We start from the raw sequence: 21,859 nt of genomic DNA, 5'->3' as shown, positions 1-21,859 counted from the left end.
CCTTTTGGACCCACTTTTATAAATAACATCATTAAGGACCTTCACAAAGTGCAAGAATAAAGCTGGGAAATGCTGCCACTGCCGCTGAAAATCAAACTATTGCAGCAGGGTTGTGAAGGCTGCAAGAGCATGAAACCTCATACTTCTGAGAGCTGATAAGCTGCTAATGAGGACTCCTGGTATAAACTACTGTAAGAAAATGAGAAAGAAGAGCAGGCAAACCACTTGTTCACATGCTTATTATGAGCAGTTCCACATTTGGCAGGATAAGCATTATCCATATAAAGTACATGTGCAATTTGGGGGGGGGTGGGTGGGTGGGTGGGTGGGTGTGTGTGTGTGTGTGTGGGTGTGTGTGTGTGTGTGTGGGTGGGTGTGTGTGTGTGTTCAGAGAAGGTCAATTAAAACCTGAAGAGGTGCAAAGGGTTAATGTGATTGGGAGAAGAAGAGGCATCTGTTTTCTGATAAGCTAAGCTTGTTTGGACTTCAGTTTAACCTTTCAAAACGGGGTTTGAGGAGGGATAGAATTGCTGTCTATAAATACATCAGAGAATAAATGTTACCAAAAGGGCAGCCCTACACAGGAACAAATAAGTACAGTTTAATGGAAAAATCAAAGAAACACAAACACTGAGGCTATACAATAAACTCAGAGAAGTACAGGCAGGAGGCGGACCACGTACGCCGTGGGGGAGGCCACAGAGCTGCTTTTTCACAAAGAGAGATTGGACGCAGCGCCCAGGCAAGTGCTGTCTGTCCTGATTTGCACACAGCTATAGGTAAAATCTTGCTCTGATTGCTGTAATTAAAGAGATTGGCTTCATCATTGCTTGAGAGAGATCGTGGTGCAGCTCATTCATTGCTGTTGGAAGCATTTTCCAGCTGGACTCCACATTTTGATCCTGCTGCGGTCGGTGTTTGCCAGCTGCTCCTGGGGTTGCTGGCCAGCCCGGAACAGATGGATGCGGGGGGGGCTGAGGTTCCTGCGTGCACCTTGCCTGAAGCCAGGCTTTCTAGTTGCTAAAAGTTTTGCTATTTTGAAGTTCAGATTTGGGAGAATATCTCTTAAAATCAAAGCCAAATTGAGTTTCTTATCACTCCAGATTTTTTAGGTTTTACCAGTAGGTAACAACGGAGGTATAAATATTATAATTGTATTTAGAAACAAAAGTGTATATTTTTAACCAATCCCTAGTAGAGCCGCAGGAATTCACAACTCCAAAGCAGCTGCCACACCAGAGGGGTGGCCCTGGCCCAGGAAATCCCAGGGCAAGCAGTTCCTCTGGCTACCTGCTTCCTACAGTCCGGTGGCAGTGACCAGCAGAGCACTCCAGGGACTGCCTCCAGACTGGGTCCAGCATAATCTGGAGTCTCCCCATGTAGACCAGCTGCTGTCAGTCCTCATTTCAACAACATACACAACGAGAGGGGTCACCAGGCTTTTCCTGTTAGGAAGGTGGGTCTGCGTGTTTCCATTTTCATTTTTTTTTGAGCTGTTTCCCAAAAGGGATTTTTGCATAAAAGTGAGCAGCTTGTAAAGTCTGAGCAGTCTTTTGGGCCTGCTTGTCTTTCGGATGCCAACAAAAGGCAAGGTATAGAGATGGAAGTGAAACTATTGGAAGGAAACGTTTTGTGCAACTTTTGCAATTGCAAAGCAGAGTTTAATATCACATTGAATGAAAGGTTATTTTTTCAACTATTTTAACCAAAAGTCAGTAACAGAATGCAGACTGCAGGTGCCAGTGTCCAGGACTCACCCCAGTGGGTGGCATAGATCAGCTGGTTTTCATTTGGAAGTCATCCAGTGAACCCCTAAATCGTGAAGAGGCACAACAGCACTGACGAACCAGTGCCTGCTGCTGTTTCATTAAAAGGAACAATCAGCCTGCACAACAGCTCAGGAATTCATTTATATGTCCCGTGGGAAAGGATTACTGCTACAAATTTGAATCAGGCACAGAGTCACAAAGCTCTCCTAGGGATCCAAGTCTTTCCTTAGCATGAGTTAATTTTCCTAGGAGTGACGTCTTTTTCCTAAGAATTAATCCTTTTACAAGCATTTAGAGGTTATCCCTCCCTATGGCACTGTGGCTAAAACAAGACCAGGCAGCATTTCCAAAAGCACATCCAGTCTAGCACAGCCCCATCCATCTTATGCAGCTGAGGATCGGGGCAGCTCCCACATCGGTGCTTTGTGCCTCAGACTGGATCCACGCTGAGCAGAGGACTGATGCTGTGCGTTTCAGGAGGCCTCACAGCAAGGAAGGGCACAGAGCTGGGGCCTGGATCCAGCTGACCGGGTTGCCTCTGAGAGGAGTCTGACGGAGTCTGACGGTCCTTTTGGTGAGGACCTTGTGAAGGAGGACAAACACGATGCTCTTCTGCAAAGCTGGTGGGGTGGGGCCGTGATCTTCAGCCCCCAGTGCTCCCTGTAGACACATCCAGACACAGTGCCCTGATCACGGAGTCACCTTTCACGCTAACGGCGTCTCCTGCTGCCGAGTATCATTGTCTCAACAACAAGCTGACAAAGTACGAGAGATCATAGGTGGAAAGGAGACACATGCAATTACGGCTTCTGTGATATGATACACGCGGCCTCAAAGAGTAACAAAGAAGGAAAACGGTGAAACTTAAGACAGGGCAGCAGAGGTGATGGATCCATGGCTTTGCCACCTGCACAGAGTGTGAGCAGGGAACACAGGGTGAGCTGTCTGGTGGAGCGAACTGAAGGGCTGTGCCCGGGTGCGAGGTGGAACTGCATGGGGCTTGGCCTGAAAAGGGGTAGCCTGATCCTCTCCTTGCCTAACCAGACTCCTTCCTCCTCATTCAGGCTAACACACATTACAAGGACCATTAATAAGACAGACTACAGGAATGTGAGAAGGAAAGGGTGTTGGAACTGCATTTTATGGTTTGTTTCCCCCCCGCAGCCCTGTTTACTTGAGCTTTGACAAATGAATGTCTTCCTATCTGATGGTTCAGCTTATCTGGTGCTGGGAGGAACAAGGTGGATCAGGATAAAATCTGCAGGTTGGGAGTGCATTCATCCCACCTGCAGGTCATCGCCGGTGGCAGGGCTCACCAGAGCCCCCAGGTGCAAGGTGAGGCACCTGGCAAAGTGGAGAGCAGGAGCCCACGGTGACAGTTTGCAAGGGATCAGCACAGCAGCTTGCTTTCCTAGCTGTCAGCTTTTGGGGAGAGCTTTCTCCTGCTCAGCACAAAACCCAGGACCTGCAGGAGCTCCTCTACCCCATGGCAGGTCTCGTGCCCCGTCACAGTGACAGCAATGTCTGCGCTCAGCAGATGCCAAGCATGTTCACGTAGAAAGGTGACAGGATGACCGAGGATTTGGGCTGGGAAACAGCTGGGCAAACTGGTTTAGCAGAGGCGTGGGGCCCATGGGGACATGGCACAGAGCTGGGACGCTGGCAGCGCGGAGCAGAAATGAACCCATTAACTTGTATCTTCTTGCATGGGCACAATGCTCCCCATACATTTGAGGAAAGGAGTTCCCCCATTCCCTTCTGCGGTACATGTAAACCAGATATTTTTCTGGTTGGCCTCAAGCTTCCTGCTACTTGATTTGGGTTGGTTGTGCCGTAAATCCGCTACCCCAGGAGTAAATACAGGTTCCCCGCTCCCTGTTCCTGTACAATCTGGGAGGACAAAGCCACAGACTTCACCTCTCCGGGCTGGGGAGCTGTACTTGCTTTGCTCCTTCCTTGTGCGGAAGCCACTCCTGCCCCCAAACAGCCCTGGGGCCCTGTGCGTGCTGTTTCTGCTTCTGTCCCCTTTGTGATGGGAGAAACAAAACCGTGGGTAATAACCGAGAGAAGGTTTCACCAAAGATTTATACAACAGCAATATGTGTTTTTCTGCTGTTTTGTTCTTTGTTTCCTTCTTAATAATCCCTGATGTTTACTTCACTTTGTCTTGGCAAGCAGTCAGCTGTCATCTCCACGACTCTCTGATCTCTTTCAGGCAACATCTGATTTAAATCCACCCTGGTGCAGTGTGTCCTTGCTTACACCGCCGGGGTGTTCCTTTGCGGCTACCATGGCAGACTGCAACCTGCTGCAGTGCCTGGCACTGCCGTGGCCTCCTTGAACGCTTTGGTCTTTTCCTGCCCTAAATTAGCATCGCAGCTAATTCCGTCCTGTCACTGCCCGGGTGCTTTTTTGGAAAGTTGATGAAAACACGGAAAGCATGGGTTGTAGTGCAGTGGCCAGGGAGCCATCACTGGCACCTCTCTGAGAGCTGGCCTGCCCTCCTGCTCCTCACCCATGGGGAGATGGAGACCAGCGTGGGGCTGGTCGAGGATATTCGGTGTAGGGCCTTGGTCAGAGGGCTGGGGCGTGGGGCACACTGCAGGCATGGCCTTGGTCAGAGCCGAAAGCTTCCCACCTCCACCAAACATCAGCAGTGGGGCATGGCTTCCTCCAGGAGCAGGGCTGAGAGCTTCCCTGGGCATGACACAGAGAAATACCCTCCTTAATTCTGCCCATCTCCACAGGCTTACAAACCTGCAGCCCCCCTCAAGCCCCTGCTGAAGGGGGACACCTAGAGCTCAAGAATTCCCCCACCCCATTGCTGAGGGGTCTCTCACCCCATAGATTAAGACGTCCCTCGCTGACAATGGGGGATGAGGGCATCCCTCAGCCCAGCTCTGGGGGAAGACACCCAGCATTGAGGATGTCCCTCACCCCATTGCTGAGGGGGTCCCTCACCCCATTGCTGGTGTCCCTTACATCCTCACTGAGGATGTCTCTCACCCCATTGTTGCTGAGGGGGTCCATCACCCCACAGATTAAGACGTCCCTCGCCGAGCACGTCCCTCATCACTTTATTGAGGGAATCCCTCATATGGAAGCTCAAAAACGTCCCCCAGGGCCTCTCACCCTGTCAGCGAGGATGTCCCTCACCCCGTTATTGAGGGGGTCCCTCACCCCCTTACTGAGGGAGGGGACAGATGTACTGAGTGTGCCCCTCACCCCATTAGCGAGGGAACCTCTCACCAAGAAGCTAAAAAGCCCCTCACTGAATACACCCCTCGCTGAGGACACCCCCCACCCCCATTTTTGAGGAAATCCCCCTCTTTACAACCAAAAACCCTCCCCCAGCCCCTCACGCCCCCCCCCCCCCAGGGCGGGGGAACACACGGAGCTTCCCCTCCCCTCCCCACACAGACACCGCGCAGGGCCCCCCCCGCAGCTACCGGGGGCGCTGCCCCGGACCCCCCCGACCCCGCCGCCGGCCTCCCGGGGGTGCCGCGGGTTCGAGTCCCGGTGCGGGGGGTGGCGGCGGCGGCTCACCTGTCGGTGCCGGGCGGCGGCAGACTTTGCCTCCAGCCTCTATAAAAGGTAACGGCGGCGTGAGGCAGGGCCGCCTCTTCCCCCGCCCGCTCTCACGTACGCGCTGCCGCCCGGGCAGACCGCGGAGCCGCCGTCCCCGTCCCCGTCCCGTCCCGTCCCGTCCCGTCCCGCAGCGCCCCGCACCGCGATCGGACGCCGGAGATGAGGTTGCGGGTCCCGGTCCTGGTCCCGGTCCCGGTCCCGGTGTCGGTCCCGCTGCTGGTCCTGGTCCTGATCCTGGCCGTCGCGGGCCGTGCTGCCGCCGGGCACGGGCACGACGACGACGAGGAGTCCCCGCACGGCAAGGAGAGAGGTGAGACGGGGGTGCGGGGGGACGGGGTGGGGGGTCCCGGCTGCACCGGGCACCCCCCATGAAAGGGTTTAGGGTCCCCGATGCATCAGGGCACCCCTGTGATGAGTTTAGGGTCCCCGATGCACAGGGTCCTCAGGGCATGGAGCACCCCTCTGATGGATTTAGGGTCCCCAAATGGTGGGCACCCTTTATACATTGTGCTGGATTTAGGGTCCCCCGTGCACGGGCACCCCAATACACAGAGCACCCCTCTGCTGGGTTTGGGGTCCTCAGTGCACAGGCACCCCAATACACAGAGCACCCCTTTGCTGGATTTGGGGTCCCTGACCCACAGGCACACCAATGCACGGAGCACCCCTATGCCAGATTTAGGGTCCCCAATGCACAGAGCACCCCTCAGCTGGGTTTAGGGTCCCCGACGCACGTGTGCCCCGATGCACAGAGTGTTTCTATGCTGGGTTTAGGGTCCCCAGTGTTCGGAGCGGGGGTCCCCCTTGCTGGCTTGAGGGGCTGCCGTGCCGCCCCCGTTAGGGGCCCCCACTGGGGCCGTGCCCCTCCGGCATCACGCAGCCCCACAGCCGCACGTCCCTGCCTTTGTCCCCGCTCCCGCCAACTCCGGTGCAGCCACGACCCCTGGCAGGAACAGCCCTGTTCCCCACCAGATCCTGTTCCTACTTTCCTGAGGGGCTCAGGGCTCCCAGCACGGGGTTTCAGCCTCCCGGAGGGGCTGGAGCTATGGGGCAGGTGTGGGGCTGCCCCACATCTGTGGATGGAGCAGGGGGCTGGGGGCTGTGGGGTGCCTCCCCCCACCCTGTCCCGGGTGGCAGAAGGGGCTTCCAAGTTTTGGGATCCTTCTTTTAGCAAGGGGAACGCTCAATCCCTTTGGTCTCAGTCCCTTTTCTGACCCGGAGGCTGTGGTGCTGCCAGCGTTCAGCAGGGATTTTGGGGCAGTGCCATGCCTCAGCTCGCCTGGGGCTGAGCACAGCGCGGGGACGTTCCCGTCCCAGCCTGGCCTGTGGGGTTGTGTTTCCCAGGCTCAGCCTGGTAGCGTGTCCTTGTTTCTTTGCCTCTGGTAAGAGTTGCCCTGACCTGTACGGGGACGGCTGCCATGCGGCACGGATCGGCGATTGTTCGGTGCCGGGAGCTGCTTTTGTTGCTGCGATGAATCACGTTCCTCGCCGGGCTGCGCGTGGGGACGGGGACGCGGATGCTCCTCGCCGCAGAGATGAAGTAACTCCGGCCGCAGGGCAGGAGGGTGCCAGGCTCCAGCTGCCTGGGGATGGGACTGGGAAAAGGGGACGGGGGGCGAACGGGCACCCCGACCCCCCTGGGGGTCTGGCTGGAGCCCCGCGGGGGTGTGGGGTTTGGTTGGGACCCAGGAATGCCCCCATGCAGCCACATGTCACGGCGAGGCTGGCTCCTTTCCTCCTCCCAGTGCGGGCACCAGGTATGGCCAGTGGCTGCTGGGCACCTGGCACAAGCTGTGGGTTGCCCTCGAGGCTGCCCAGCTCTGCGCCCCCTTCTTCTTCACCCCCTGATGCCTTCTTCCTCCGGTGGAGCCCATTTTTTGGCTTAACCCACTTTCACTTACCTCGTTCCCCAGCCTTAAGGGATTCCCCATTTTTCTCCCTCCTGCTGGCATGGCCCTTCTTGCCCAAGGCCCTCCAGCTGTTTCCTCTTTCCCCGACACTCACCGAGGCCACTTAGGTTCACGGGGAGCAGGAACAAGCCGCGGTGATTCCTGCCCTGTGCCTCCCCCTCCCTGCGGGATGCTGCCTGCATCTCGGGGCCCCACAGCCCCCCAGGAGCACAAAGAACAATCCCTGAGGCAACCTGAGCTGCCGGTGGCAGATTAAAGGCTGATCCCCAAGGCTCGCGGTTGGTCAGGGTTTAGAAACACACAAAAAAAGGAATTTAATGCAGCCGGGCTTGTGTGGGATCAGTGCATGCGGTGGTTGGAAGGGCATGGGTGCTGTGTGGGGCTGCTTGGGGAGTAAAAACAGGGCTGTGCTTGTGGGGCAGGGCTGGGGGCTTGCTGCTGTCCCATCCTGCGGGGTGCAGAGGTTTCCTGTGGGACTTGGCAGGAGGATGCTGCCCAGACGCCGTGCCAGCCCCAGACCTCGTGCCAGCTCCTTGCTGGCTGCAGATATGCTCGGGGAGCTGGCTGTGGGCAGCGTGAGCACGGCGGCACGGCCCGTGTACCTTGATCAGGTTATTGCTTGTGAGGAAAAGGTGCCTGGACCTGTCTGCTAGGCTGGGATCTGTCTGCAGGGGCTGGTCGCTGCTTTGAGGCTTTCCCCCTGTGCATCTCTGCATGTCCTGGTGCCCCCCTGGCTCCCTGAGCATCATCCCACAGCCTTTGTCCAGGGCTGGTTCGGGGCTGGGTGTGAGCAGAGGCCGTGGCAGGATCCCAGGGCAGCCTGTGGCCGAGCACGGGGCATCGTGTGCCCACCCGATAAGCCAGCAGGATGTCTGGAGCCATAAACTCCTGTCGGAGCCCACGGCGAGGAGGCACCAGACAGCCCTGCTGCCATCAGATGGCATCGGCACGCAGCTGCCACCCCACATTTGGGCATCCTCAGGTGCCCTGCGGGCTGTGCATCCCCTAAACTGCAAGCAGCTGAGGGCAGAAGGGGCATCCCCCTGTTTTCACCCTATTCCCTGGCTCTGCTGAGGGTGCCTCTTGCTCCGTGCAACCAACTGTGGGTCTGTGCCCGCATCCCTGCAGCGTTTCCTGGGAGCAGCCTGCTGCTTCGGTGCCTGCTAGCAGCAGCCCCTGGCCCTGCTGGCTCCTCACCATGCCCAAAACTGCTCCTGCCCTCACCCCCAGGCTGCAGGACATGCAGAGCAGCACGCCGCTAATGGCAGCGCCTGCCCGGACCCGGCAGGAAAGTGTTGTTGGATGGTGTTGGATATCAAGGAGCGAGCGCCAGGATCCCGAAGTGGGAGGGAGCGAGCAAAGTGCCTGTGTGTGTGGGGAGGGGGGGGAAAGCACCAGAATGGGGAAACTTGGCTGATGTTGTTCCCCCCAGCTCAGGGAAGGGGGTGGGTTTGGTGCTGGGTGGGAGCGGAGGGGCTCCACGTGGCTGAGCACAAAGGCTTTTAGTGCCTGCAGCCGCAGCCAGCTCCTGGTAGAGCCCCGAAATATTTCCCTGCTGGGACCCCACCGAGGAGTCCTCTCCTCGCTCACCCTCTCCCAGTGCGCTCATCAAAGCGCTGGGCACCAGCTGTGCTTCTGCTCCCCCCATCCAACATTTTTGGGAGTGCTTTGCAGCCCCTGTACGTGCTCGGGGTAGGGCAGGGCGTGCAGAGAGCTGCAGCACCTCTGTTGTGGTGTGTGGCAGCGGTTCAGCGGCGAGGGGAGCCGGCCCCGTGCGCTGCTCGGAAGGAGAAGACGTGCTCCGGCGGGGAGCGTGGGAGGGAGGCTGAAATTATGCAAATCAGCGTTTGCGCAGGGCGGTGGGGTAATGCTGGTGACGAAGGGTCTGGTGCCTTGCAGGGCTACGTCAGGGTGGGTGCCAAAGGCTTGATGCCGTCGCCGGGCTGGGCTGGCATCGGTGCTCCCCTGCATCGCTCGGGGCAGGCACCGAGGGACCCGGTGCTGTGCCCAGCTCCCTGGGTGGGGAAATGCACTCGGGTGGCCTCGGTGCGTGGGTAGGTGCAGGTGGGTGCTTGGGTACCGTGGGACCCCCGGGGGAATCTTGTACCCTGGGTGCAGCTGCAGCCTTCAGGCTGTTGGATCCCCGTTTCCCTATAGAGGACCAAGAAATCTGGGGCTGCGAGCCCCTGTGGAGCCCCATCAGCCGCAGGAGCAAGCACTGGGACCTGGGAAGCCGGGGTGGGTGGCACGGTGCTGACGCAGCAGGGCAGGTGCCAGCACCGAGCTGTTGCTCAAGCTTCAGGTGGAAGGATGAGAAGCCTTCTGTCAAGGCAGAGTTCCTGGAGATGAGCAGAAAAGCAGGGTGCCGGGGCAGGCTGTGCCGGTTCGGGCATGTGCAGCGCACCCAGGCACCGTGTGCCAGCCCCGTAGCTGCTCCAGACTCGCCACCCTCATGCTGCAAGAGGGGAATCCTACCTGGGAAAGCTGCTGAAGCACCTCTTGGGGGTCCTGTCTGTGCCCACTGCATCCTTGGCACAACTGCATACTCATTCCTGCCCTGTGCAGGCAGCTGCATCGTGCCCAGCCCTCTGCTGGGCTCTACACCTCCAGGAGCACCCCGCACCTTGGGCGAGTGACTCCCGAGCCTCTGAGGTGCTGCAGAGCGATCACCACCACGCTGTTCCCATATCCACGGCCCCGCTGTCCCCAGGCATCCGCGGCCACCAGGGCTGGCTCCTGGCTGGGAGGAGGGCAGGATCCCGCTGGGCTCAGGGCCCCGCATCAGCTGCCTGGGCCTGGGAAAGCGTGCCTCTTCCTTTCTCACCCGTGAGCTGGAATCCACTCCTATTAATAGCAAGCGGCTGTCGGTGGCCGTTGTCAGTGGCAGGGCACTTGTTAGCCCCTGCTGCACCCCGTCCAGGCTAATTGGCACATGCACTAATAAGGGATGGAGATGTCTGGGGACTGGGCTGCACCCTGGGGAGCTGAGGGAGCGGGGTGGGTGCTGGCCCCAAGCCTCTCCCACCCTTTTTGGGTTGGGATGTGCCAGCTGGGGGTATCAGCGCCGTGCCACCACGAGCACCCCGGTGAGAGCGAGCCCGAGGAGGTGAATTCGCTCTGTCCTGGTGCAGCTGGAAGAGCATGGGCACAGCTGCTCCGCGATGAAAGCCCGTATCTGCGACTTATTTTTCCCCCTTATAACGGTGATAACAAAGTGTTGAGCCCTGGAGTTTCCCCTCGGGGTGATGCACGCAGACCTCCCTGCTGGGAGAAGGCAGCCCCCCCCCGGCTGTGGGGCAGGAGGAGGAGGAGGAGGAGTGGGGAAGCGAAGGCTGGGAGGGGGCTGGGGGTGCAGTGTGAGCCCCAGGACCTGCTGCTGGGGCTGTGAGCACTGCCTGTTTGCTGCCAACCTTTCCCTTCCATTCATGCTCTTGTGTGTGTTTTTTTTTTCTTTTTTTTTTTTTTCTTTTTCCCCCTTTCCTTCTCAAGGTGCTGGTGACAACCACTGGAGCTATGAAGGTAAATACCCTGCAGTTAATCCTGCTTTCCCCCACCACCCAGCGCACGCTGGGCTCGAGCCAGCCATGGTTAATGATTACAGGGCTCCTGTGCGCACTCAGCGGCTCGCCCTTCCCTCATGCCTGACCCTGCTGGTTCAGTGGTGCCCGAACCCGGGCACGGGTGGACTGGAGAGCCCGGGGTGCTCGCATATGGGGAGGGCAGCAGCAGCTCTGTGGGGGGATCCCCAAAACCCTCACGTTGGGGTGCCCTTGGGGCCGGGCTTCCCCCCCAGACAGGAGCTGGCCGCATCCTATGCCAGGCTGGGCTCCCCAAGGCTGGACTTGCAGCCTGTGCTGGGACTTTGACCTGCCCAGGGATTAGCTCGTGTCCTCACCCTTGCCCTCTGTCCCCTGTCCCTCTTGTCCCCTAGGCTGGGGCTGGCCTGAAAAGCGCTGGAAGCAGCCCTCTGTGGTGCGAGGGGAGGTTTTGGGGACATCACCCGTCCCTTTGTGGGGCTGGCACCTCGCCACCTGTGGCCGTGGGCACGCGTGGCCCTGGTGGCACCGTGCTGGAGGGGCTCACGTAGCAGCAGGAGAGGCAACGAGCAGCCAGCGTGTGACGAGCTGCAGGCTCCTCCGCCTGCCAAGTCCACTTGTAAATGATCTTCTCGCGCTCTTCCCAAACACCCCAAAAATAGACTTTTCTGGCAGCTCACCGTGCTCGGAGCCCTTTCGTGGCACAGCTGCGCGCCGTCACGTGGCAGCAGGGAGCTGCTCCCGGGCTAGCTTGGTGGAAACCAAGCCTGTGAGCGAGGTGCACTGCCCAAACTACACCTGCCCCTTCCCTCCCACCCACCCCAATTCCCCCCGGGGGTCTCCCCGCTTGGCTGGCCTCACCGCTGCTGCCTCCCCGTTGCAGAACCAGCGCGCTGGGGCGAGCACTACCCGGCCTGCTCGGGCAACAAGCAGTCCCCCATCAACATCGAGACGGAGAAGACCATCTTCAGCCCCGAGCTGCAGCCCATCCAACTCTCCGGGTACAGCCTGCCCGCCAACAAGAAGTTCAACCTGAAGAACAACGGGCACACAGGTGGGTGCGAAAGGCACCGGCTGCTCCTGGCAGGACCAGGTTTCCCTGAAACCCTCCCCGTGGCTCTGGGAGGCCTTTGTTCAGGTGCTTTCCTGCCTGGAGGGGAGAAACCAGGAGATGGAGAGCTCGCAACTCACTGCCTTTGGGTGGTGGCTCCGGGAATTTGTTATAATCCATGTTTCCTCTAAAAACATGCCCCTAATACTTCTGGTGCAAGTTTGCAGGCATCGTTTCCACTTTCAAAGGACTGGTTGGTCCCTGGTGTGATTTAGCCCTAAAGGTACCCACCCCTCAGTCTTCTAGGCCACAGCTTTGGCCAATTTAAAGCCCGTGCTTCAAGACGCTATCTCAGGATCTTAAGGCACTTTCAGAAATTGTTTATTTCCCTTCTCCAGTTTTAGAAGGGCTATAAAGCCCTTCTAAATACTGCATGCAGATACATGCACTATCTGGCATGGCGAGACTGATACTACGTTAACATAAATGGATTCCGTTCCAACTTTTTTGGGGGGTGAGAAAAAAAAAAAAAAAAGAAAAAAAAAAAACATTTCCTTCCTGCCCTGCAGCTGGAGATGGCAGCTCCTGGCTGCCACCAGGTCTTTCTAGGAGCACCTCGCTCATCCTGTGCACGCCGGTGGCTGCCGGTCCCCAAGAAAAGCTGCTGGGGACAGCAACCTGCTGAAGGTGTGATAAAACAGACCCGTGACCCGATGCAGCACACTCGACCAGTCGGACTCGCTGCGTGCCCAGAGCTCTGTTTTACAGCCTCCCGCCCCAGCGTGCCTGCATAGCTGAACGGGTCGAGCTCAGTGGTTGCTATTTTGGACACCCTGGCATCTGGCGTTGCTTGGTGTTCAGAAAGTGCTCGTAACATTTTCGTCGAGAGGGCTGGGGGGTGAAGAAGTTTCTCATCTGCTTATAAGATGCTTTTTTTAAATTATTATTATTATTATGGTGACTGCCCGCCTCCTGTGATCGTTCTGAAGAGACGGGATATTTCTGCTGTCGCTCCTCCTTATACAACACGTTCGCTGCACAGACTTTTGCAAGGGCCTGAAAATGACTCAGATAAATACTAGGAATGCCCTGATCTAGATACACAAAAGAAATGTTGAAGCAGGTAAATCCCCGGGGAGGGAGCAGTGTCCCGCTTCCTGTATTTGAGTTCTGTATCTCTGAGCCCAGTGGCAGGCAGCACAGGAGAGGACAAATGACTCATCACAGCCGCGTTGTGTTCCTAATCCCAAACCTGTGCCCTGGCTGGCGATGTGACTGACACTTCACCTACAGAGGCATGAGGAAGGAAAAGAGCTGACGTTAAGATTTGGAAGGTGCTTGGAGGGAGTGAACAGCTTTTCTCAGGGTCCAGGGATGCTCCTGGTGGCTTTGGTGCATGTCCCAGTAGCTCAGCCCTGAGGTGTGCCACACCACTGCGTGAGGGCTGGCTTTGCTAGATGGAAATTTTGGACTTGGCCTTGGCCAAAAATTCAAATCCTTGAGTTTTGCCTGCCGATCCTTGAACTTTGCCCACGGTCTCTTTATATTATCCTCGCATAGTGCATCAGTTGTTGGACAGCATCCAGCACGGGACTGCCTCGTGAGTCTCTGCAGAGGGGCAGAGCACTCTGAGCACTTCCAGCTTCAGGAACAGCCGCCGTGATTTATTTATCGGGGTGTCCTACAACCCCAAGCTGAAAGCCAAACCCTGCTGCGTTTGCACAGCGCTATCCACTGCCCCACCTACAGCCCCATTAGAGATCAAAAGCGAGTCTGTTTGCTGTCTCCAGCTTCCACCAGCCCAGGGTGGCTCTTTCCCCCAAGCCACCTCCTCTGCAAACCTGGGGCGGACTGGACTCTGTGTTTTACTGACCGACCTCTCCCTCCTGCCCCGCAGTTGTCCTGGAGCTGCCCGAGTCCATGGCCATCACGGGTGGCTATGCCCAGCAGTACCGAGCCAAGCAGCTGCACCTGCACTGGGGCTCCCCGACGACAGTCGGCTCCGAGCACACGGTTAACAGGAAGCGTTTTGCTGCGGAGGTGAGGAGCCCTCGTCCCCCTCGACCGTCCTCTCCCAATGCTGGGCTAATGGAGAAGGAGTTTTCCCTGTATACAGCCTGCCCTGCCAGCTCCCAAATGGTTTTACCCCTTTTTTTTCCCCCAGCTGCTGTCCTCCAGCCCCGCTATCCAGGGCTGGTTTGCTGCCTGTAAGCAAGGCAGCTCCCATGGGCAGCTGTTCGTGCTCACTTCTATCCACTGGCACGTGTTGTCTCCATCCCACCTGCACATTTACCCCTAGCAGGGGTGCTCAGTGTGGCTGCATGCCTCTCCCAGCCCTTGCAATGGTTGGGGAGCCCCCGTGGGGCTGTGCACCTCTTTGGGGTGCCCAACCTGCAACGAACTGTGTGTTTCCCTCCAGCTCCACGTGGTCCACTACAACACCAAGTACGAAAACTTCAAGGCGGCGATGGGCTACCCAGATGGGCTGGCCGTGCTGGGAGTCTTCCTGGAGGTGAGAACCAGAGCCCAGACCTGGGCAAGGAGGGGTGGGAGTGAGATCGGGGTGGGTGTCAGGGGTAATTCTGGGGACCCGCAATGGTGCTGGTGCCCCTGGCGAGGAGGGTCCAGCAGGACAGGGTGCCCCTCGCAGGCAGCCAAACCTCCTTTTGCTGCTACTTTGCAGGTCGGGCCAAGGGAAAACCCTTACTACGAGGAAATAACCAAGCATCTCCACGAAATCCAAGGAGAAGGTAAGGCTCCCAGCAGAGAAAGCCCTTGCAGTGGAGAGGAAGGGAGAATCCCTTGCCCTCCCTGGCACACCGGGTGCATGCAGCAGGGTGGTGTGAGGCTGGGCTGGGGGATGCCCTGGGTCGGGTGTGCTCCGTGAGCCCCGTGCTTGGTCCCGTTCCCCTCCCTGGGGCTGCCCTCACTCCCCTGCCTTCTCCTCCCAGATGAGGAAGTCATGGTGCCCGGGTTCAACATCGCGGGCTTGCTGCCCGACAGCCTGCACCTCTATTACCGCTACAACGGCTCCCTGACCACCCCTCCCTGCTTCCAGTCGGTGATGTGGACGGTCTTCAACCAGACCGTGATGCTCTCCCATGACCAGGTCTGTCGGGGCAGCGCCCGTGCAGGTCCCCGTGGATGCCGTGCGCCGGGGCTTTTTGGCTCCCCAGCACAGCGCGCACCCTGCCCTATTCACCCTGCTCTCTCCTCCCAGATCTCGGTGCTGGTGACGAGCCTGCAGTACAACCACGGCAAGCCCCTGCAGAATAATTTTCGGCCGACCCAGGCCCTGCACAAGCGGTGGGTGCTGGCGAGCTTCGAGCCCACCTTGTCCCGGGAGAGGCAGGTGCCCACGGGTAAGGAGCGCGCGAGCACCCTGGGGGTGCACCGGGCTGCCGAGGCACAGGGCAAGAAGTGGGGCAAGGCTTCTCTTAGGGGAATGCATTTTTCTAATGGGTTACCCTGGGTTTTGGAGCAGGGCTGGGGGTGTCAGGCTGGGTACTCACCACCCTGCTCGAGGACAAACAGAGGACGGTTCCCTCGGTGTGTCCTCGAAGCCCTTTCTGTCACCGGTGGTTTCCAGCTATGAGTAGAAGTTCCTGCTAGCCCTCAGGTGCCACTATCACTCTGCATCACTGTGTCGGTGCCCCTTTTCAGTTCTCTGAGCTCGCTTGGGGCTTTTTTTCCCTGTCCAACATCCTGTTCCTCCTCCTTTCCGCTGGCATTTGTCGCCTTGTGTCAAGGTGACTAATAGAAATAGCGCACAGGATGGGTCCCGGGCCCCAGGGGAATGCCTGGCTAACCGCACAGTGGTATACCACCTCTCCTCACCACCACACCTGCAGCCAGCTCGTTAAGGGCTGCAGGATTTAATCACTGTGGTCCTCGGCCTCGCTCGCAGCTTCCCGGACGGCTCCACGGCAAATGCTTCACTGAAGCCCGGGGAGATAAAATCTACCGCATTTTCTTTGTCTGGAATATCACTTATCAAAGAAGGATATCGGGTTAGGCTGGCATGCTCTATCTTTGGTAAACCTGCTAGAAACATTATCGTGCTCTCCATTTACCTCCGAGCCTTTTCTTTTACCCCTTTCTGCAGAAGCTATTCCTCAGCAGGCGGTGGCAGAGGCGAGGGGGCGGAGGTGCAAATGAGCTCACCTCTTTTCTTCCCCTGTTTGCTATTTCTATCAAACCACCCCTATCAAACAAAGCCTTTGGCCCTGAAGTCGTGTGTCTGAGTGCCGGTCTGGTGTCCCTGTGCTCCCGGATGAGGTTGCTGGTCCCCACAGACCTCGCAGGCACCGGGGTGGTGCAGCCTTCCCCGCTCCACACTGCCCCGTGCACCGGTGGGGCTGGGCCCCGTCCCACCTCGCTTTCAGCTCTACCTCCTTCACCCACGCTTGTTGATTTTTCCCAAGCTGGAGGGTCAGGAAAGCTGCTCTGTGAGCTGCTGGATGCTGGCACTGATAGTGCCACCCGGCGCGCGATGCTGGGGCTGTGCAGGTGATAATGCTGCCGGGGCAGAGCAGCGCTGCTGCGCTAGGTAAATATTGCCTGGCACAGGATTTAGGGCATGGGTAGGTGGTGTTGTGGGCTGGCTGTCCCCACGTGGGGAGCAACGAGAGCAGCCCAGGTTTGGCAAAGCCTTGTACTGGCACTTTCCTCCCCCCTGACTGTGCCGTGTCTCCTGGGGGTGGTGGCAGCAGGCACAGGAGGTGCTGGCCCTGGGAAAGGTGCCGGGGGACACCCAGTGGGGACGGGGGTCCTGGCAGCCTGGTGCTGAGCCTGGGGCATGCAGCCATGGGGGGGCTGTTCTGGCATCCCGACAGCAGGCTCTCACACCTCTCCTTTTTTAATTTTTCCTCAGCGGGACAGACCAGCTCCTCGTTTCACGCAGGTAAGTGTGCTCAGCCGAGGCTGCTGGCTCCGTGTCCCCCCCAGCCCTGTGTCCCCCCCGCCCCCCTCACCACCACCACCACCACCCGCCCCGTGACGTGCCTGTGCTGGGCTTGCAGGGGACGTGCTGGCTGTGGTCTTCGGGGTGCTCTTTGCCATCACAGCATTGGCCTTCATGTACTACGTCTACAAGCAGCGCAGCCAGAACGCACGGTGAGTGGTGGGCAGAGCAGGGTCAGGGGCACCGCTGTCCCCCCCCCTACCCCTGCACACTGCTGTATGGGAAACAAGCATTATGCAGACGAGTTATCGGGGCTTCCCTCTCTGCCCTAACACCCTGCTCTTTGTCCCACGCCAGGCTGGACTCGCCCACCAAATCCAAGGTCATCTACACGGCGGCCACCACCGAGAACACAGCGTGAGCCCCGCGGCTCAGCCCCGTCCCCTCGCTCCCACCCCGGGCTCGGGGGGCACCAGCCTCCCCCGGCTGCACAGACTGTTCACCTGGGGCAACGCCCAGCCCCAGCAGATATTTTTGTTACAAAAAACGATAAAAACGTTAATAAAAAAGGTCAAAAAGCTGTAAGAGCTTCCTGTGCTGCCGGCCACCTCTGCCGTCCCAGGAGCAAGCCGCGGAGCGACGCCGGACCCTTCCCATCGCAGAGCAAGCATCAGCCTCCATCCGTGCCCCAGGCAGAGCTCCAGAGCAAGCAGTGCGGGGCTCCTTGCACAGCCCGGCCCTGCCCTTCAGCGCCCTGGGACTTCTTCCTCCTCTTATTTGTGCAAAGCCTTGGAAAAACAGCTGCCGGGGCTTGGTAGGGCCGGAGCGCTGCAGAGGTGAAGGCAGCAGCCCCTCGGCTTCCTCGCCGGCCCCCACCCTGCTCCTCTCGAGCTGCTGGCCTCCGAGGCTCGCGTGCAGCCAGAGCCAAGCCCTGGGGAGCATCGGGGCCCTGCTGCAGCCAAAAGCAACGGGCTCGGGCAGGGGTGAGGGGAGGAAGACACGGGAGGAAGCCTCCGCCCTGGTGGCAACCGAGGAGCGGCCGAAGCACCCCCCCCCCAGGGCTGGCACACACCCCACTCAGCTATGGTGCTTATTATTTTTTTTTTTTATTGGTATAAAAGCCCACTGTGGACAAAGCCGCCTTCTCAGCACTGAGCCCCTGGGCTGTTTCAATATCCCCATCTTGTAAGCACAGCATCAGGGCCGGTGCCTGCCTGAAAATCCCCCTCCGGCCCCTGGAGAGGGCGATGATCCCCGGGGGGGCAGCCCCCAGCACCCCTCCCCAGGCCGTGCTGGCACCAGCTGCAGGCTCGCTGGTCCACGGCCACCCACCAGAGCTGCTGGGATCCGTCTCCCCACATCCCTTCCCACCACCTTCCATCCCCAGCAGCTGCCCCCCACCCCACAACAGCCCCCCGACACCACCCCCCAGGATGCCAGCTCACTGCAGTCCAGCGCTGGGGCCACGTCTTGCCGTGAGCAGGGGGCGAAGAGGTGGAGAAAGAAGCACCACAGGGCTCAGCCCCGGCCCAGACAGCGCCTTGCAAAGCTGCTTCCTCCACCCCAGCGGCACAGGGGACAAGGGGGGCATCTTCAGCGCCGGGGGGAGAAGCGAGGGGGGTCCTTGGGATCAGTCTGAGGAAGGATCCTTCCCAGGCAGGGTAGCTCAGGGCCAGCAAAGCCAAGTCCTGCAGGCTGGGCTGTCCCTGGAGGGGCAGAGGAGCAGGCCAGCCCCGGTGCCACTTGTCCGCTGGGTGGTGGTCCCTGCCCCTCCGGGGGCTGGCCGGGGTCCCCCCTTCCAGGAGAAAAACGTATTGCAGAGGAGGCGAGTGCCGATGGTGTCGCCGAGATGGAGGGGAGGGCAGGGGCAGCTGGGGACAGGAGCGTCCTGCGGGGCCTCAGGATGCCAGCTGGGGGCTGGCTCCGCTCTGCGAACCTGCGGGAACCAAGATGGGGTGGTGAGGTGGAGATTTTCACCAAATTTCATACCCAAACCACCTCCCCCTCAGAGTCAGCCCCAGGGTCTCCTCCTGTCCCCTAGGAGAGGCAGCCAGCTCCTCACCTCATTCCCCAAGAGACCCTTTCCCCACCCCAGGACCCAGCACCCAGAGGGTCCCCAGCACCCAGAGGGGTCCCTGTCCCCCTTTACCAAGCACTTACAGAGCAGGAAGCGGCGCAGGTTCTGTGCAGAGCCCCCCGAGAGCAGGTAAGCCCAGACAGCAGCAGCGGCCATCAGCAGGTAGGAGGGCACCAGGCTGCCCACGTACAGCGGGTTCCAAAACGTCTGGGGGGGAGGAAAAGCAGAAAAGGGAAAGGGTGAGAGGGGTCTCCCACAGCCCGGCTGCTCCACGCAGCCACCGTGTCCCCCTCCTGATGGTTCCAGTGGAGTGGAAAGCCTGGTGAGAGTCTGGGATGGGACGGGGACGTGTGGCAGCATCCCTGGAGGCAGCACGGGGCTCTGCTCCCAGCACTCACCGACCCCGAAACCGCGAGGTGCATGAGGACGACGGCGGCGATCTCCCACCAGCGCCGGTTCTCGCAGCCGTGGAAGAAGAGGATGCCCCAGAAGGTGTGCAGGAAGATCAACACCATGGTCATGAAGGCTGCGGGGAGCAGCAGCGGGGGGTCACCAGGGAGCCACGGGCCCTGCGGGGGGCTCCGATGGCTACGGGGAGCAGGGATGTGGGTTATGGCCCCCCCGTTCCTCACCTGAGGTCAGGAAGTAGAGCTGCGAGTCCCCGTGGATGCCCACGGTGCCCGGCCCCAGCGCGTCTGCCAGGAGGTTGATCATGGAGAAGGCGCCGCTCATCAGCCCAAAGCCCACACCAGCCACTGCCGGGACAGAGAGGCCGTGACACCCCAAAACCACGATCCCCCCTGCCCCAGGGACCTCCCAAACCCCATCAGTACCCCGGGTACCCGCGCGGCACTCACCGTATGCCATTTGCTGGATGGAGATGGGGGAGCAGCCGTCCTCGCTGAGGGCCACCAGCCCCTCGATGGCCTTCCTGCAGGGAAAAGCGTGTTGCCAGCAGGCACCTGGCTCCTTGCTCAATAATCCTGCCCTTGATTAATGGACCTGCGGGCACTCTGCGCACCGCTACGCCACGGCAGGAGCAGTGCTGCCACCGCGGGGACCTCCCTGAGCCACCGCCACGGGGCTGAGGCCACGTCGGGTACTTGTTCAGCTTTGGGACCCCCAGTACAAGGACATCGAGGGCCTGGAGCCTGTCCAGAGAAGTGCTACGGGGCTGGTGAAGGGCCTGGAGCACAAGTGCTGTGGGGAGAGGCTGAGGGAGCTGGGGGGGTTTGGTCTGGGGAAGAGGAGGCTCAGGGAGATCTCATTGCTCTCTGCGACTGCCTGAAAGGAAGGGGTGGGGAGCTGGGGGTCGGCCTCTGCTCACAGGTAGCTAGCTTGAGGACTAGAGGGAGTGGCCTCGAGTTGTTCCAGGGGAGGTTCAGGCTGAAATGAGGAGACATTTCTGCTCAGAAAGAGCAGTCAGGCACTGGGACGGGTTGCCCAGGGAGGTGGTGGAGTCACCGTCCCTGGGGGTGTTCAGGGAAAGGCTGGATGTGGTGCTTGGGGGCAGGGTTTAGTGGGTGACAGTGGTGGTAGGGGCATGGCTGGACCAGATCTCAGAGGTCTTTTCCAACCCTAACGACTCTGTGATCCCAATCCAACCCCACAGACCAGGTGTGGGGGCTGCTGGGGTGCCACAGACCCAGCAGCAGCACCGCAAGCTGCAGAGCGCACCCCTAGGGCATGCACACAGCTGGGAGAGCAAACCTATTTTTTTTAGAAAACACAAAGAAAAAAAAAAAACACAACACAGAGGGTGCAGAAAGAAGCCCAAAAAAAAAAAAAAAAAAAAAAAGGAAAAGATATTGCAGGGAGGAGAGGCTGTGGCTCTGCAGGACGGAGCTCTGCCACCCTCTGCCTGCGTGCCGCAGTGCTGCCGCCCTCCCCGCCACCGCCGCCACCGGGTCTGGGTCCAGACTTTGCCCCGGTGTCCCCGTGCCCCGTCCCCGTGCCCCCCGTACCTGAGCAGCTTGTAGTAGAGGAAGCGGAAGGCCTCCTGCAGCAGCACCGAGAACATCACCCCGAAGATCAGCAGCCCCCGCTGCAGCGCCTCGTCGCGCGGGTCGCTGGCCTTCACCGCGATGAACCAGATGAGGGAGGAGAGCAGCAGCGACACCAGCCAGAAGAACGCCCTGCAAGGACCGGGAGCCCGTCACCAGCACGGTACCGGGGACGGTAACGGGGCCTGGACCCCGCTGCGCACTGGTGGTGCCCGTACTGGTACCGGTGCCGCGGTACTGGTGGTGCTGTGAGCACTGGTGGTGCCTGTACTGGTACCAGTGCCATGGTACTGGTGGTGCCCATGATGGTACCGGTGCCCCGGTACCGGTGCCCCCATGGGTACCGGTGGTCGTGTTGTGCCCGTGACAGCCCCGGTGCCCATACCAGTGCCCGGTACCGGTACCAGTATGGGTGCTGGTGGTCCTGCAGCACTCATAGCAGTGCGGGTACCGGTGGCCGTGGCCGTGCCCACACTGGTGCGGGTGCCGTAGCCCAGCCATGCACACCCGTACCGGCACCATCACCCCTCCCGGTACCGGTACCGGTGCCGGTGCCCACCCCAGCCCCATACCCACACCGGTACCGGTACCAGTGCCCACCCCAGCCCCGTACCCACACCGGTACCAGCCGCAGCACCGTGCCCCAGGCTGTGTGCCGGTCCCGGTGCCAGTCCCGGTGCGGGTCCCGGTGCCGGTGCCGGTGCCCACCACCCCCCGGTACCGGCACGGACCCGGCGATGAGGATGATGATGCGCAGCGGGTCGCGGGCGATGGTGAAGAGGAAGAGGCTGAGCGCGGGCCCGAAGGCGATGAAGGTGCACCCGAAGAAGACGGCGAGCGTCATGGCGGCGGCTCCGGTACCGGCACCGGCACCGGCTCCGGTCCCGGGGATCCCGGAGGGGGGGTCCCGGGGGGGTCCCGGGCTGGGCTCGGCACCGCGGGGTCCCGCCTGCTCCCGGCCCGCGCCCCCCGCCCTTCCGGGGCCGCCTGACGTCACCCGCCGCCTGCGCGCGCCGCCGCCG

General features: G+C 59.9%; 2 protein-coding genes across 3 annotated transcripts; one reads left to right on the top strand and one right to left on the bottom strand.

The window, feature by feature from the left end:
* The first annotated feature begins 5,380 nt into the window (after window positions 1-5,380).
* Window positions 5,381-17,337, top strand: LOC311221198 (carbonic anhydrase 9-like). Of its 2 annotated transcripts, none has more exons than XM_084305037.1 (11): window positions 5,381-5,667; window positions 10,757-10,786; window positions 11,687-11,857; window positions 13,752-13,894; window positions 14,274-14,366; window positions 14,538-14,604; window positions 14,806-14,963; window positions 15,075-15,216; window positions 16,728-16,757; window positions 16,876-16,969; window positions 17,115-17,337. In XM_084305037.1, the coding sequence occupies exons 1-11, from the start codon at window positions 5,517-5,519 to the stop codon at window positions 17,176-17,178; spliced, it is 1,143 nt and encodes a 380-aa protein (XP_084161163.1). In that variant the 5' UTR covers window positions 5,381-5,516; the 3' UTR covers window positions 17,179-17,337. The 2 variants fall into 2 exon arrangements, with proteins under 2 accessions (XP_084161163.1, XP_084161164.1); XM_084305038.1 differs by lacking the exon at window positions 5,381-5,667 and adding an exon at window positions 9,211-9,331.
* Window positions 17,338-18,163: 826 nt separating this feature from the next.
* LOC311221127 (gamma-secretase subunit Aph-1b-like) lies at window positions 18,164-21,859 on the bottom strand. The gene is made up of 7 exons (XM_084304926.1): window positions 21,569-21,859; window positions 20,799-20,969; window positions 19,692-19,765; window positions 19,467-19,589; window positions 19,233-19,360; window positions 18,918-19,041; window positions 18,164-18,693 (listed from the first exon to the last, which is right to left on the bottom strand). The coding sequence occupies exons 1-7, from the start codon at window positions 21,679-21,681 to the stop codon at window positions 18,656-18,658; spliced, it is 771 nt and encodes a 256-aa protein (XP_084161052.1). The 5' UTR covers window positions 21,682-21,859; the 3' UTR covers window positions 18,164-18,655.

The sequence above is a fragment of the Netta rufina genome (genome assembly GCF_964035555.1).
Source record: "Netta rufina genome assembly, chromosome: Z".
In the NCBI taxonomy this organism is placed as follows: domain Eukaryota; kingdom Metazoa; phylum Chordata; class Aves; order Anseriformes; family Anatidae; genus Netta; species Netta rufina.
The sequence above is the reverse complement of the archived record's forward strand: the minus strand, read 5'-3'. Positions and strand labels throughout refer to the sequence as shown.

Bases quoted from the DNA above. Each gene is read 5' to 3' on its own strand.
- LOC311221198 (XM_084305037.1), top strand. From the start codon at position 5,517: ATGAGGTTGCGGGTCCCGGTCCTGGTCCCGGTCCCGGTCCCGGTGTCG. The intron at 10,787-11,686 runs GTAAATACCCTG...TCCCCGTTGCAG, and splicing joins CAACCACTGGAGCTATGAAG to AACCAGCGCGCTGGGGCGAG. The intron at 14,964-15,074 runs GTCTGTCGGGGC...CTCTCCTCCCAG, and splicing joins TGATGCTCTCCCATGACCAG to ATCTCGGTGCTGGTGACGAG.
- LOC311221127 (XM_084304926.1), bottom strand. From the start codon at position 21,681: ATGACGCTCGCCGTCTTCTTCGGGTGCACCTTCATCGCCTTCGGGCCC. The intron at 19,590-19,691 runs GTGAGTGCCGCG...CTGTCCCGGCAG, and splicing joins CATCCAGCAAATGGCATACG to TGGCTGGTGTGGGCTTTGGG. The intron at 18,694-18,917 runs GTAAGTGCTTGG...TGGTTCCCGCAG, and splicing joins CCTGCGCCGCTTCCTGCTCT to GTTCGCAGAGCGGAGCCAGC.